General features: G+C 43.7%; 2 protein-coding genes across 2 annotated transcripts in view; both read left to right on the forward strand.

Moving 5' to 3' along the window:
* LOC107292608 (dipeptidase 2-like) overlaps positions 1-5640 on the forward strand; it is a 9288-nt gene extending 3648 nt beyond the window's left edge. Inside the window, exons 5-10 of the mRNA XM_015821720.1 lie at positions 715-784; positions 1594-1770; positions 2309-2396; positions 3174-3249; positions 4011-4146; positions 5323-5640. Coding sequence (XP_015677206.1) covers positions 715-784; positions 1594-1770; positions 2309-2396; positions 3174-3249; positions 4011-4146; positions 5323-5505 — 730 coding nt within the window. The 3' untranslated portion in view covers positions 5506-5640. The remainder of the gene's footprint in view (positions 1-714; positions 785-1593; positions 1771-2308; positions 2397-3173; positions 3250-4010; positions 4147-5322) is intronic.
* Positions 5641-12274: 6634 nt separating this feature from the next.
* The window catches only part of SLC12A4 (solute carrier family 12 member 4), a 36432-nt gene continuing 35827 nt past the window's right edge, over positions 12275-12879 (forward strand). Inside the window, exon 1 of the mRNA XM_015821711.2 lies at positions 12275-12422. Within this exon, the coding sequence (XP_015677197.1) occupies positions 12275-12422 (148 nt within the window). The remainder of the gene's footprint in view (positions 12423-12879) is intronic.

Raw genomic sequence — 12879 nt, forward strand, 5'->3', positions numbered from 1 at the left:
TTTTTCCCTTTTTTTTTTTTTTGGTCATCAAGTTTTTGACACCTTGCTAAGTGACTGGTGGTACTCGGATATTGCCATATCCTAAAAGTGGTACAATGGGTGAAAAGGTTGAAAAGCCCTGCTCTAGATAATACGGGCGTCTATGTGTAGTTTAAGAAGATGAACGGCAGGTAATTCTTGACTTGCAACCATTTTTTTTGGGTGACCAGTTGAAGTTAGAATGTCACTGAAAAATGGGACATATGGCCAGTCTTTGGTCAAGACTGGAAAATCAGAAGGTCCAGGCAGCTCAAATGATTATATGAGTTTATTGTATGCTAAAGCTCTCTACAAGAATCGGAATGGAATGGAATAGAGTTAAGTCCAGGATGTGAGGGGTCTGTAGATATTTTCACAGCCCTCTTTTTTGCTCATGCAATATACAAGTCCTCAGTGGAAGGGAGGCTGGTAGCAATAGAACTACTAATGCTCCAAGCAAATTGATGGTAAATAACAGTCAACGGAATTCAAGGTGGGCTGGATTTAGTTCCCTTATCTCAAAGGGGTTTTTCAAGAGGCAACCGGACTTTCTGTTTTTTCTCTGAAGATGTTTTGCTTCTCATCCAAGAAGCTTCTTCAGCTCTGACTGGATGGTTTGAATACCTTTAATTTGAATACCTTTCAACCTTTCACCTTTCATTGAATAAAAAGTCCTTCTTTTTTCTTTATTTTCAGGGCAGAAACTTCAACAAAAGGCAGAAATAATTTCTATCCTGATGTTAACGGCTTGACTCCTTTTGGCATCGTAAGAGAAAGTTCTAAGTGAAACTTAGAAAGTGACTTGAATTGATATTGAGATCTGAGGTTCTCTTATGTAAGGGAGATCTGGGAATTAATCTACAAGGGTCTTTTCTTGTATCTTGATGAGAATCCACCATAATCAATATTTAATTACGATGAAGATTGTGGTGATGATGGTGATTGTGGTGGTATATGCCATCAAGTTGTTGAGTCTTAGAGAGTACATAAATAGATCTTCTCCATGAAGATCTATCCATAATTTGGTCTTCAAGACTTCCAACAGTGCATCTTTCACCACATTACTGCCAGGTGTCCTTTTCTTTCTCTTTCCTTCCATCTATGCCAGCATCAAAGCTTTCTCCAGAGAACTAAGTTTTTGCATAATATGTCTGAAATAAACCTTGTCTCCTTCACAAAGTGTGACCCTGGTTATTTGTGCCTCAAGAACTCCAATTCTCCAATTTCTTCCAAATTCCTTAGCGAACTTTATCCTAACTAAGTCTCCCACAACCTTCTAGTCTCCAGAAATATTTGATTCCATCGGCATTTTTTCTTGTAGAAGAAGATCTGCAGATTGGCAGAAGATGCCAATCTTGACCATCTTGATTGAACATGCTGAGTAGCTTTAGAATTTCTTCCCAACAAGAAAATGGAAGACTTGAGTTGGAGATGTGTTAGTTGGAGATGTGTTAGTTGGGAGAAAACTTTGAACAGCACTCAAGAAATGAACATTTTACTGTGATTTTGGGGAGGCTTTGTGTGCGAGAGTGTCTCTGTGTCTGTGTACCACAATATCTACTGTATTTTCTCCAGGAAGTGGTGAAGGAGATGAATCGCCTGGGGATGATGGTAGACCTATCTCACACCTCTCATGAGACAGCAAAAACTGTTCTTAGGGTTTCAAGAGCACCTGTCATTTTCAGCCATTCTTCTGCCTATTCGGTCTGCCACCACTCCAGGAATGTTCCAGACGACATTCTCCTAAAGCTTGTGAGTCTTGTTTTCCAGATCATCGGGCACTAAAAGAAGGTCTCCCTCAACCAGAGACCCTTTAATGTCCTGGACTCCCATTATTCCTGGTCACCTAATTTGCATTAGGTGGGTTACATTGGTTACAACCCAGTGGGCTACAAAAAATTGGGGTTACAACCCAATGGGGTACATTAGATTACAACCACTTGGTTTTCAACCCAAACATAGGGTTACAACCACTTGGTCTTTCTAATTTCAGATAATGCCCAAGGTTGATGCAAGACTAAAAGGCATTCCTACTAAGATGGCTGATGGTAGAGCAGGGATCTCCAAAGTTGGCAACTTTAAGACTTGTGGACTTCAACTCCCATGGCTGGCTGTAATTGAAGTCCACAAGTTGCCACGTTTGGAGACCCGTATGATAAAGAGAAGTGGTTTGTTTTGCAACATGCTTACTTCTCCAATGAGGTGGGGCAGGGGCCTTGATAGGTATCAAGAGAGACACAGCCCTCAGAACTGGATGTTTGACTGATTTAATTTTTTTCCCTTGTTTTAGAAAGAGAACCATGGAATTATAATGGTGACGTTCCCTGTGAAGTTTTTGGCCTGTGGAAAGAAGACAGTTAACATCTCAACTGTTGCAGGTTTGCAAACATTGTGCTGTTCCTATATACAGGTAGTCCTTGACTTACAACCGTTCATTTAGCAAAAAAGTAACATTACAACCAAACGAGGTGGTCCTCTTTTGAAAGTACCTCATGGAGAGAAGGCCACCTTTTCTAGCTGTCAGCCCTTCAAGATAGGCCAGTTCAGGAAACAGGCTCCACCAGGATTATTGGAACTCAGTTTGGTTTTTGAAGGGTTTTATAACAGAACTTTGAAAACCTGACAGAGGTTCTATCTCTCCCTTATACCAAAAAGAATGAAGGTGAGGCAATTTTAAGCTTCTTTCTCATTCCCTTCTCTCTTCTGGAGCTAAACTAGTGGTTAACCTAATAGCTGTTGAATTCCTTCTTCAAGGTCATCCCTACAGTAGGGGAAGAAAACTTTGGGGAAAATGGAGATAGCAATAGCACTTAGACTTATATATCTCTTCATAGTGCTTTTACAGCCCTCTCTAAGTGGTTTACAGAGTCAGCATCTTGCCCACAACAATCTGGGTCCTCATTTTACCAATCTCGGAAGGAGGGAAGGCTGAGTCAGCCTTGAGCTGGTTAGGATCGAACTGCTGGCAGTGAGTAGTGAGTTAGCCTGCAATACTGCATTCTGACCACTGCGCCACCATGGAGTCTAAACTGATGACGTGTTTTACTCTGCCCTCCAGCTCTGCCTGGTCTTCTCTTATAAGCATTTTTCCTTTCTCCTGGCTGTGTATTGATGCTAACTCATCTTCTTTTTTTTTGATGGAAAAAAAATTCCAGATCACTTTGATCACATAAAGAAAATTGCAGGTTCATTTTCAATAGGAATTGGCGGTGACTATGATGGAGAATTCCGGTTAGTATGTGGATACGTTATTATTTGGTGATGTGCAAAACTTTTCCATTTCAAACTATTAGGGCTTGAAATGTATTTCATATTCAAAACAGGCTGTTTCAATCATTTGAGAAGTGTTTTGAACTCAAAATAAGGGACCCTTCATATTTGGTCTAATCTTTCTAAAAATCATTGTCATGTGTCTGATTAACGAAACACTTAAAAGGACTTTCAGGCATATTTTTCCTAAAAGCATTTATTAAGGTTACAGAGACGTCAGTACAGCATGGTGGAAATGCTTAGATCTGCTTCTCTTCCGTTACGCATATACATTCCAAGCATTTCCCACTCCCTTATTGTAGGGTCATGGTTCACATCTTCCAATCAACTTGGAAGATGTGATTTACTTCCAGTTTCTTTCTCCAGGGCTATCCTTATGCTCCTCCCTCTTTCCCAGTTGCTAGTTTAACTATATAAATACCAGACAGTTCTGCATATTGTCAAAGCAAGAATATACAGTATTTGCAGCGTTGACAATCATTTAGGTCTAATAAACCATTCTATATAGAAACATATCAAGTAGTACAATTGGGTGAAATTCTTGGAATTTCCCAGTTCTTTTTTTTTTTTTAAATACATTTATAAAAAGCTTGAGAGTCTCTCGTGAGCAGCCATTTGACTGGTAGCAAAAGCTGACAATGAATTTTCTTAGTTCCTAATCTGGCTGTGGTTTTGCTAAGAAATAGACATTTAGTTTGTGCCACTCCTGTCTTGACTGACAGATTTCCCGAGGGACTGGAAGATGTTTCAAAATATCCAGACGTAATTGAAGAACTGCTGAGGAGAGGCTGGACCAAGGAAGAACTTCGTGGGATTCTGAGGGAGAACTTACTTCGTGTCTTCAAAGAAGTCGAAAATGTAAGGGTTTCCCGTTCTGTGACAATTGATTTTTGGCTTTCCTCTTTAGTAATATTAATGACCGATGGCAGACACCCCTACAGGTCTTGGAGTCCAGGGTGACAATTTTAAATTGTCGATCAACGTCATAAAATGCTGCTGTCAGACTTGCCCCCAAAACGATCATTTAGGAAAGCAGACTCTCAACTCCAATTGATTGAAGTGAAAAAAAACTTTTTACTAAAGTTGTTGCTTGTAAGAAGGTGAGGCAGAAACGGGAGTTCCCGCTCACCGATACAAAGAGCCAAACCCACCGTTTCTCCATCCTTCCCCCCAATGTCCGGTCCATTGCCACCCAATCCAGGATCACCCCGATGTGGGAAACTCTGGGTTGTTTAGGCTGCTGGAATTTCAAGCGGCCTTGAAGATACCCGGCGTAAGCAGTACAGACAGCTCTGGTCTTCTTTTTTATTATTTTTTATTTATTTATTTATTGAATTTATATACTGCCCTATCTCCCTTACGGGACTCAGGGCGGTGAACAGGCAATACTAAAAACCACGATAAATATACACAAATTTCTGTTCTAAAATCGAATTAAATAACAGGCCTGTTCTAAAAACACACCCGTAAACCCCCCCCCCACTGAAACATAATCAAACTACGCCAGGCCGGCCGCACGGAATAGATGGGCCTTCAGGGCTCGGCGAAAAAGGTGCAGGTCCGCAACTGTACGTAGGTCGGGGGGGTAGGTCATTCCAGAGGGCAGGAGCTGCCACAGAGAAGGCTCTCCCCCTGGGGGTCACCAGCCGGCATTGTCTGGCCGACGGCATCCTAAGGAGGCCCTCTCTGTGGGAGCGGACTGGTCGAAGGGAGGTGTTTGGTAGGATTCTTCACGTCAGCTCCCCCTCCTCATTCCCCACCTTTAGATACACAGGTGTGGGTTGCCTCAGTTGCCTGCCCCTCCCTTCCCCTTTGATGGTATGAGGCCAGCAAGGCGCCAGGCCCACGATGGAGATCCTCACAGCTACTTCTGTTGGTTCAAGGATGGCCAGGAGATTGACCTGAGCCTAGATCTAGAGTGACCCCAAACAGCGAGATGGGTGGTATACCAATTTAATAAATACGATTTCAGATGTTTGCATTTCATACAAAGGGATTTGTGAGTTTGGCCCTAACTCTGAACTTCTGAACTAGGTGAAGAAGAGCTGGCAAGAGAAGGCAAGTGAAGTGGAAATCCCACTTGAGCAGGTGGATCAAACCTGTCGCCTGGAGCTGAAGCCTCCAACTTCGTCAAGGAACAACTCCTGCAGACTGCTCTGCATGGGGCTACTGGAAAGCCTTGTATTCACCATAGGAATGTACATGATGTTGCCCTGAACTTGATTCTGACAACGGCGCCAAGGACGGATTCTTCCAAAGTTAAGATAGAAACAACACTACTCATTGTCACAAAGTCTGGAACGGCCAATGGATCCTGCTTCATTTGAACAAAGCTGCTTTCCCAAGAGGCAACTGGACTTTCTTGGGTTTTTCCCTTGAAAACGGTTCACTTCTCGTCCCAGAAGCTTCTTCCATTCACAGATGAGAAGTGGAATCTTTTCAAAGGAAAAAACTAAGAAAGCCCAATTGCCTTTTGGGACAACCGTGATCTGGAGGATTGAGAATCTTCACAGAACAAGAAGATTTTTGGAATGCCAAAGGAAAAGCTGCCCAAACAGAGCCATCATTTCCATAAACATCACATATGGCACCGACACGCTCAGTTCGGAATGGAATTCAGTCACATTCAATAACTCCCAGCACACTCCGGTGATATTTAACTCCTGTTAAATCCTGTGGAACTTCCTTCTCCAAGTAAATATGAATGGGTTAGTACTGTGAATTTCTTATTCTTTGGTTACTCCATGTGTTGGCGTAGGGGTCTCCCCATGAGTATTAATCAATGCTCAACAATTCACTTATCTAGAGACGTTACAATGTTCACTGGGAACAAATAGGAGGATCAGGGGCCAGCTTCACTTTTCTTGTTAAATGTTTGGAAATGGGAACATTGCAGGTGTGAAAATGCCCCTAGTCGGGTCTTAGTTTAATATAATGTAAGTAGTAGAAACGTTTGCAAAAAGTCACATATAGGACACTCCTTTTGCTAATGCTGTCCAGCAGGGCTGAAAAAAAACCCCCATAATGATTCATTGATTTAATTAGTCTGAAAGTCATATACTGGATGGTAGCGCCCTCTCGTGGATTTTACTAAAGAATTGTTCTATTCTATTCTATTCTATTCTATTCTATTCTATTCTATTCTATTCTATTCTATTCTATTCCTCTATATCTATATCTATCTTAATCTATGTCTATCTCTATCATCTCTATCTTTCTCTATTCTATTCTATTCTATTCTATTCCATTCCATTCTATTATCTATCTCTATATCTATATTCTATCCTATACTATATCTCTATTCTATTCTATTCTATTCTATTCTATTCTATTCTATTCTATTCTATTCTATTCCATTCTATTATCTATCTCTATCTCTATATTCTATCATATACTATATCTCTATTCTATTCTATTCTATTCTATTCTATTCTATTCTATTCTATTCTATTCTATTCCATTCTATTATCTATCTCTATATCTATATTCTATCCTATACTATATCTCTATTCTATTCTATTCTATTCTATTCTATTCTATTCTATTCTATTCTATTCTATTTCCTATCTTATCCTATCCTATTCTATTCTATTGTATTCTATTCTGTATCATTCTGGACAGATGGCTGTGCAATCTCTTCTTAAAAATCTCCAGTGATGAAGCCCCCACAACTTCCAGTGTCAGGAAATTTCTCCTAATTTCTAGCTTGGTTCTCTCCTTGATTAGCTTTGATCCATTGTTTCTTGTCTTGCCTTCTGATGCTTTGGTGCTTTTGAGAATAGGCTGACCCCCTTTTTTGTGGCAGCCCCTCAAATATTGGAAGACTGCTACCACGTCACCCTTAGTCCTTCTTTTCAGTAGACTAGACATGCCCAATTCCTGCAACCGTTCTTCATGTGTTTTAGCCTTCAGTCCCCTGATTGTGATACTGCAATAGTTTTTTTTTTTATATTTATCCCAGCTCCTTCCCAGCATAATAAAAGTGGAGGGGCAGAAGATTCATGGCGCAAGTACCCTTACCCCCCACCGCCACCCCAGTTTCTGCCAGAGCTCACGTTGAAGCTGGGAGGAGAATGTCTTGCTCAATCCTTTTTGAGAAAGTTCCTCTTTTGGGCGATAACCCAGAGTTGCTACATTGCAAAGTTTATTTCTGCATTGAGCGATGACCTATTGTTAAGGAGACCTTCAGCTGAATCTCTGGGAAGAAGCCAGCAATGTGTGTGTGGTCAAGTTCTTGTTTTTCTCTCTCCTGTTTAGAAAGAAGGAACTCCCTACGTGTTGTTCAATCAAAGCTTGTGGGGTTTTGTCAGCTCTCCATTCTCTGTGTTGGCTGCCTCTGTCTCCAGATTCAAATCAGAGTGTGGTTTCAACATTAAAGCCCTAAACCAGGGGTCTTCAAACTTGGCCCTTTTATGACTTGTGGACTTCAAGTCCCAGAATTCCTCAGCCAGCAACGCTGGCTGAGGAATTCTGGGAGTTGAAGTCCACAAGTCATAAAAGGGCCAAGTTTGAAGACCCCTGCCCTAGGGCAAGATACCTTGTAGCCTTCTTTCCTAAATTTAATCCTGCTTGTAGGGACCAAGATTTGGGGGTTCAGAAGCAGCACTGAAGCCCATGGGCCAATGAACATATTCCAAAAGTCTTTTCTTTCTTTTTTTTTTCAACTTACATACTTTTACAAGTTTGAAAAACAAAAGAGAAAAATGCAAAACTAGATCAAATGGCTACAAAGAGCTACAAAGAAAACCACAACACAATGGAGAAATAAATATAAAATGTATACGAATCAATAACAACAAAAGGGAAGAGGGAGAAAAACTGCCGTGAAACCTGTCTGGAACAAGTGCTTCAACCAAACATGAAAAAATTCAGCATGTACACAAAAATAAGACTCTGTGGTTGTCAAATCCAATGAAAGATAAGCCAATGGGAAACGTGTTGCATCATTTTATGGTGAGCGGCAAAAAGTACCTTCCTGAAGGGAAGAGTCAATGCCATTTCAGCCTGTTTAATTGTGTGAACCCAGAAAATTTGGAGTAATTGGATTAACAATGGTCAGACAAACTCTGCCAAGCTCTTAAGGCATTACTCACATTCAGAGTCCCTGCACAGTCTGCCTTGGCGATTTACAGGATGAGGAAGGAAAGTTATATTCAGCTTCCTTTTTTGTTTCTTAATAAAAACCAGGCTGCTGCTTTTAAAACAGCCCAGCTGAACAAAAAAAAATATATCTTGCATTGTTCGCTCAGCTTGGCTAAGCCATCCATCCTGTTCCTGTTAATGACATTTATTAGAAGCACTGCCTCCATCCCAGAAAAAAGGGAATAGGAGCCAAGACACCCCAAACCTCCCCATTTCAACCTGTCCCAAACTTGTTTCTCTCAAAGTACTAAGAAAAACCTCTTTCAAGTTGAGTTCTATATGATGGCTGCATTTGATGCAGGATTTAGTGCATTATTATGGCTTGTCTGGTGTGTGTGTGTGTGTGTGTGCAATGGCTCAGAGGTTAAAGATGCTGGGCTTGTCAGCTGGAAAGAAAGAAAGGTCGTAAAATGGGACAAAATTCACATAACAATTGTCTCACTTAGCCACAGAAATTGTGGTTGTAAGTCAGGGACTACCTGTAATTGTGATAAGGCAGGAGTGGGCAGCTGTAGCCACTTTATGACCTCTGGATTTCAACTCCCAGAATTCAGGACTGGCTCAGGAATTCTGGGCATTGAAGTCCAGAGGTCATAAAGTGGCTAATAGTTACCCACATGGGTGACAAAGACTAGAACAGAAAAATAGATCACGGAGGAATGAGAGACCAGGAGGCAGAAGCCAGCCCCAAACATAAATCAAGAGGGGGTTCCCGTCAAAAGCAGGTTGAAAATAATTGTATCAACCTCCAGGTTTGATCTAATTTACCCCATAAATCAAAATTAGCCTTAACTAAGAGCCGGAAATCAATCTTTAGTCACGCATCTGGAAAGAGGAAGCCATTATGTACAGGAAGCCCTTGCCAATTCGTTTGCGAAGGAGGAAAGGTAAAATTAGATTCAGATCAAATGTAATCCAAATGCTCAGCTTTCGACTGTGCTTTTTTTTTTTTTAAGGGGATGTTCTCAAAAAGCGTGAGAAACTTCTGCAAATGGGATAGGGTCAGGTTCCCCCACATTCGTTCCCCTTTTAAAGAGCATATCCCTTCCCAATTCAAATATATACATTTTTTAAAAAAACTATAGGTTGTCCTCAACTTACAATCATTCATTTAGTGACGTTCTAAGTTGTAACAGCGCTGAAAAAAGTGACACCTGACAGGTTTTCAGCAGCTCCCTGATCATGTGATCGGAATTCGAAATGTTCGGCAACTGGTTCGTACTTATGACGGTTGCACTGTCCCGGGGTCAACCTTCAGACCAAGCAAAGTCAATGGGAAAGGTGGATTCATTTCACAACCATGTTACTAACTTAACTACTACGGTGGTTCCCTTAATAACTGTGGCAAAAAAAAGCTTGTAAAACAGGGCCAAACACATTTAAAAACTGTCTGGCTTAGGAACAGAAATGTTGGGCTCAAATGTTCTCATAGGTTGAGGACCACTTGTGTAGGAATGGAGCTACAGTTATGCTACTTGTCAGTTACATCAATGGTCTGGGGAAAACCAGAGGAATTGTTCTTAAGGATTTCATCACTTTCAACCAAGTTTCATGGAAAGTTTATCTGTTTCAGAGAAATCTCGTGAACTCTTGAAGTGGAAGATGAGAGTCCTTACCCCCCCTCCAAAAAAAGCTAGAATCAGATGTGGACCTTTCTGGAAATCTGCACGCTGTTCAGTAGTCCTGTGCCCAGAAAAGCCATAATATTTTTATTTTCGCTTTTGTATGTAAAGAAAACAGCAGGATGGAGGAACACAGAGTAAGAAAAAGTTATCTGCTCTTTGTTTTATGTTTTATTTGAGGAAGGATAAGTGAAAGGCTTGAGAATTCTTTATGGCCTAGGCATTGTCTTGGTTTTCTGTTTAATTTCTAGAAGCTTGAATGTTTCTGAACAGCCTCTCCTATTCCATGCTGGTAACTCTTTCCTGAAATTCTCCCTTTGAATTTTCCGTCCATTTTCTACGCCCCCAAGTCTTCTTTATTTGCTGGTCTGGGACTGCATTTGCAGAACACATTAAACTTAGTAACTTTAAGCTCTGTTTACCAAAATATCCCAAATGTTGCTGCATTTCCACAACGCAATCTCATCATCTGGGTTTGCACAACAAAAAGAACCACAGTGAAACAACACAAGGTTAAAAATTACTCAGGTCTGGCCTGTTGTCAAACACACCTTTGCTTGTGTCTTACCTGAATTGTTGAGATAAATGTTAACTCAGTAGGTTGAATCATCCTCATTTATTCTCACATCTCTTCCAGGCAAGGCAAAATGATAAGCGATGATTTCTCTTGCAGGCCAAATAAAACATTTAATCTGCATTAATATTATATGCAAAGCAAGCAACTATGACCTGTTTCCTGAATCATCCTTCCATAATCATGGCTTACTGTTATGCACATAAAGCAAATGAGGGGTCCTTGGTACTCTCTTGAGTTTGTTTTCTTCCAGACGTCTCATTACCCAACTAGGTAACATCATCAGTGCAACAATCCAGCCAAAGTGGTGCCACTCAACATGTTGGGTTTGATAATGTTACTTAGTTGGTTCATGAAACATCTGCAACAAAACAACCAGGCTCAGAGAGCACCAAGGACCCCACAGTCCACCAAACTGCAATTCACAGCATTTGTCATTAGCTGTATAGCTCAAAGGGATATTTAGAATGAACATGGATGAGCAGAAACCCTTTTGCATTCCTCTCCCCTCTCCAACTCAGCCCAGAGACTATATCTTGGTTCACACATTACACTATATCCTGGGTGTTTTTTTTAAGTAAATCACACTGGGCTGCTTTTGTAAATGCATAAACCATGATTTACCACGATTCTGCTCACATCGCCTGCTGAGCCAAAACCACTAACCTCCATGCAATGTGTGAACCCATCTATATTTGGTTTAACAAATCACAGGTACGGTGTGCGACACCAGCATAAAGCTAGCCAACAGATCTCTCAGATAAATATTTACCTAAGCAGTTGGTGTGAAAACATGGAAATGTCTAAATAAAGAGGATGTTGTTACTACAGCGGCGTGGCTGAGTTCCCGATCTGAAGCCATGGTGTGCTGAATAAAACCCCAATGACTTGCATTCATACACACCTCAAACACAGAGGCACTCTGCAATATGCCACCATGTGCTGAGTAAACCGCAATCAGTTGCATTGACACAACCCCTCACACCCTGGAATAAGCCAGAAATAAACCCCAATCAACTGCACTCACACAACCCCTCACACGAGCCAGGGTTGCCTTTGAGGCAGGGGCGTGTTGCAACTTTCACCCCGGCGAGGTTCAGGGTCGCGTTCCAAAAGCGAGCAAGTCAGGCAAAGGGGAACGTGTGAATCCAGCGCGCAAAGTCGAGAAGAGGCAGGGAGACAGGCCGGGGCAACTTTCCCAACTTTGGTTAAGGAAACGGGTGCAAGGAAACCATCAAGCCCAGAGAGCACCCCGGGGGGGGCGACTTTGAAGGGCGGCAAACTTTCTCCCGGAGCTGGGGGGGCTGCGCGTCGGAGCGCACCGGCCAAGGCCAACCGGAGCCCCCTGCCCAGCGCCGGCCCGACCCTCCCCTGCCCTGCCCTGCCCTCCCCTCCCGCGCGCTCTGCCTGCCCTGCAGTCCCGGGGAGCGGGAGCGGGGGCGTCGCCGAGCCGCGCTTCCTGGGAGGAAGTGACCCAAGGCGGCTGGAATGCCAGCCTGGCTCGGCCGAGGCTGCCGCGCCGCGTCTCCGGCTCGCCTCGTCGCGCGGCTGCTGCTCCGGCCAAGCCCCGGGCGCGGCGGCGGCGGCGGGACTCCAGCCAGGCGCTCCAGCCAGGCGGGGGCTTCTCTCCCGACGGCCCGCCGCGGCCATGCCGCACTTCACGGTGGTGCCGGTGGAGGACAAGGCGCGGGCCGGCTACGACGCCTTGGAGGGGCTGAGCTGGGTGGACTACAGCCAGCCCGGGGAGGACGGGGCGCCCCGCCAGCGCGACCCCTACGACTCGGTCAGCTCCGACGGTGAGTGGCGGGGGAAGCGGCGGAGAAGCGGCGGGGCTGGCTTCCCAGCGCCCCGGGCGCTGCGCTCTCGGCGGGCGCTTGGAGAGGCGCGGCTCCGCTTGGAGAGGCGCTTTGGCCAACGCTTGGAAGCGATGCCCGAGGGGGGGGCTCGCGGGGCGCTGAAGCGCCGGAGCCCGGCTGGTCAGCAGGGGGCAAGAGGTGTCTGAGCGTACGCGGAGTTTTTAGCAGGGGCCCGGCTGCAAAGGAAAAGGCGGGGAGGCGCTTGGGGGCGTTCGGGAGAACTTTGAAGGATGGCGCGGAGTTTCCTAAGCAGCGCTTGAGAGAGAGCGCTTCGCCTTCTAGGACTCACCCAGAGGACAACGCTTTTCGAAAGTGGCAGTTCTGCCCTTTTCCCCGAAAGGGCTAAGGGTTTGGACTACAGTTCCCATCCCTTTGGGAGATGCTGGGTGGGTAGAGT

This window comes from Protobothrops mucrosquamatus, unplaced genomic scaffold, assembly GCF_001527695.2.
Source record: "Protobothrops mucrosquamatus isolate PMUCROS unplaced genomic scaffold, P.Mucros_1.0 scaffold1386, whole genome shotgun sequence".
In the NCBI taxonomy this organism is placed as follows: Eukaryota; Metazoa; Chordata; class Lepidosauria; order Squamata; family Viperidae; genus Protobothrops; species Protobothrops mucrosquamatus.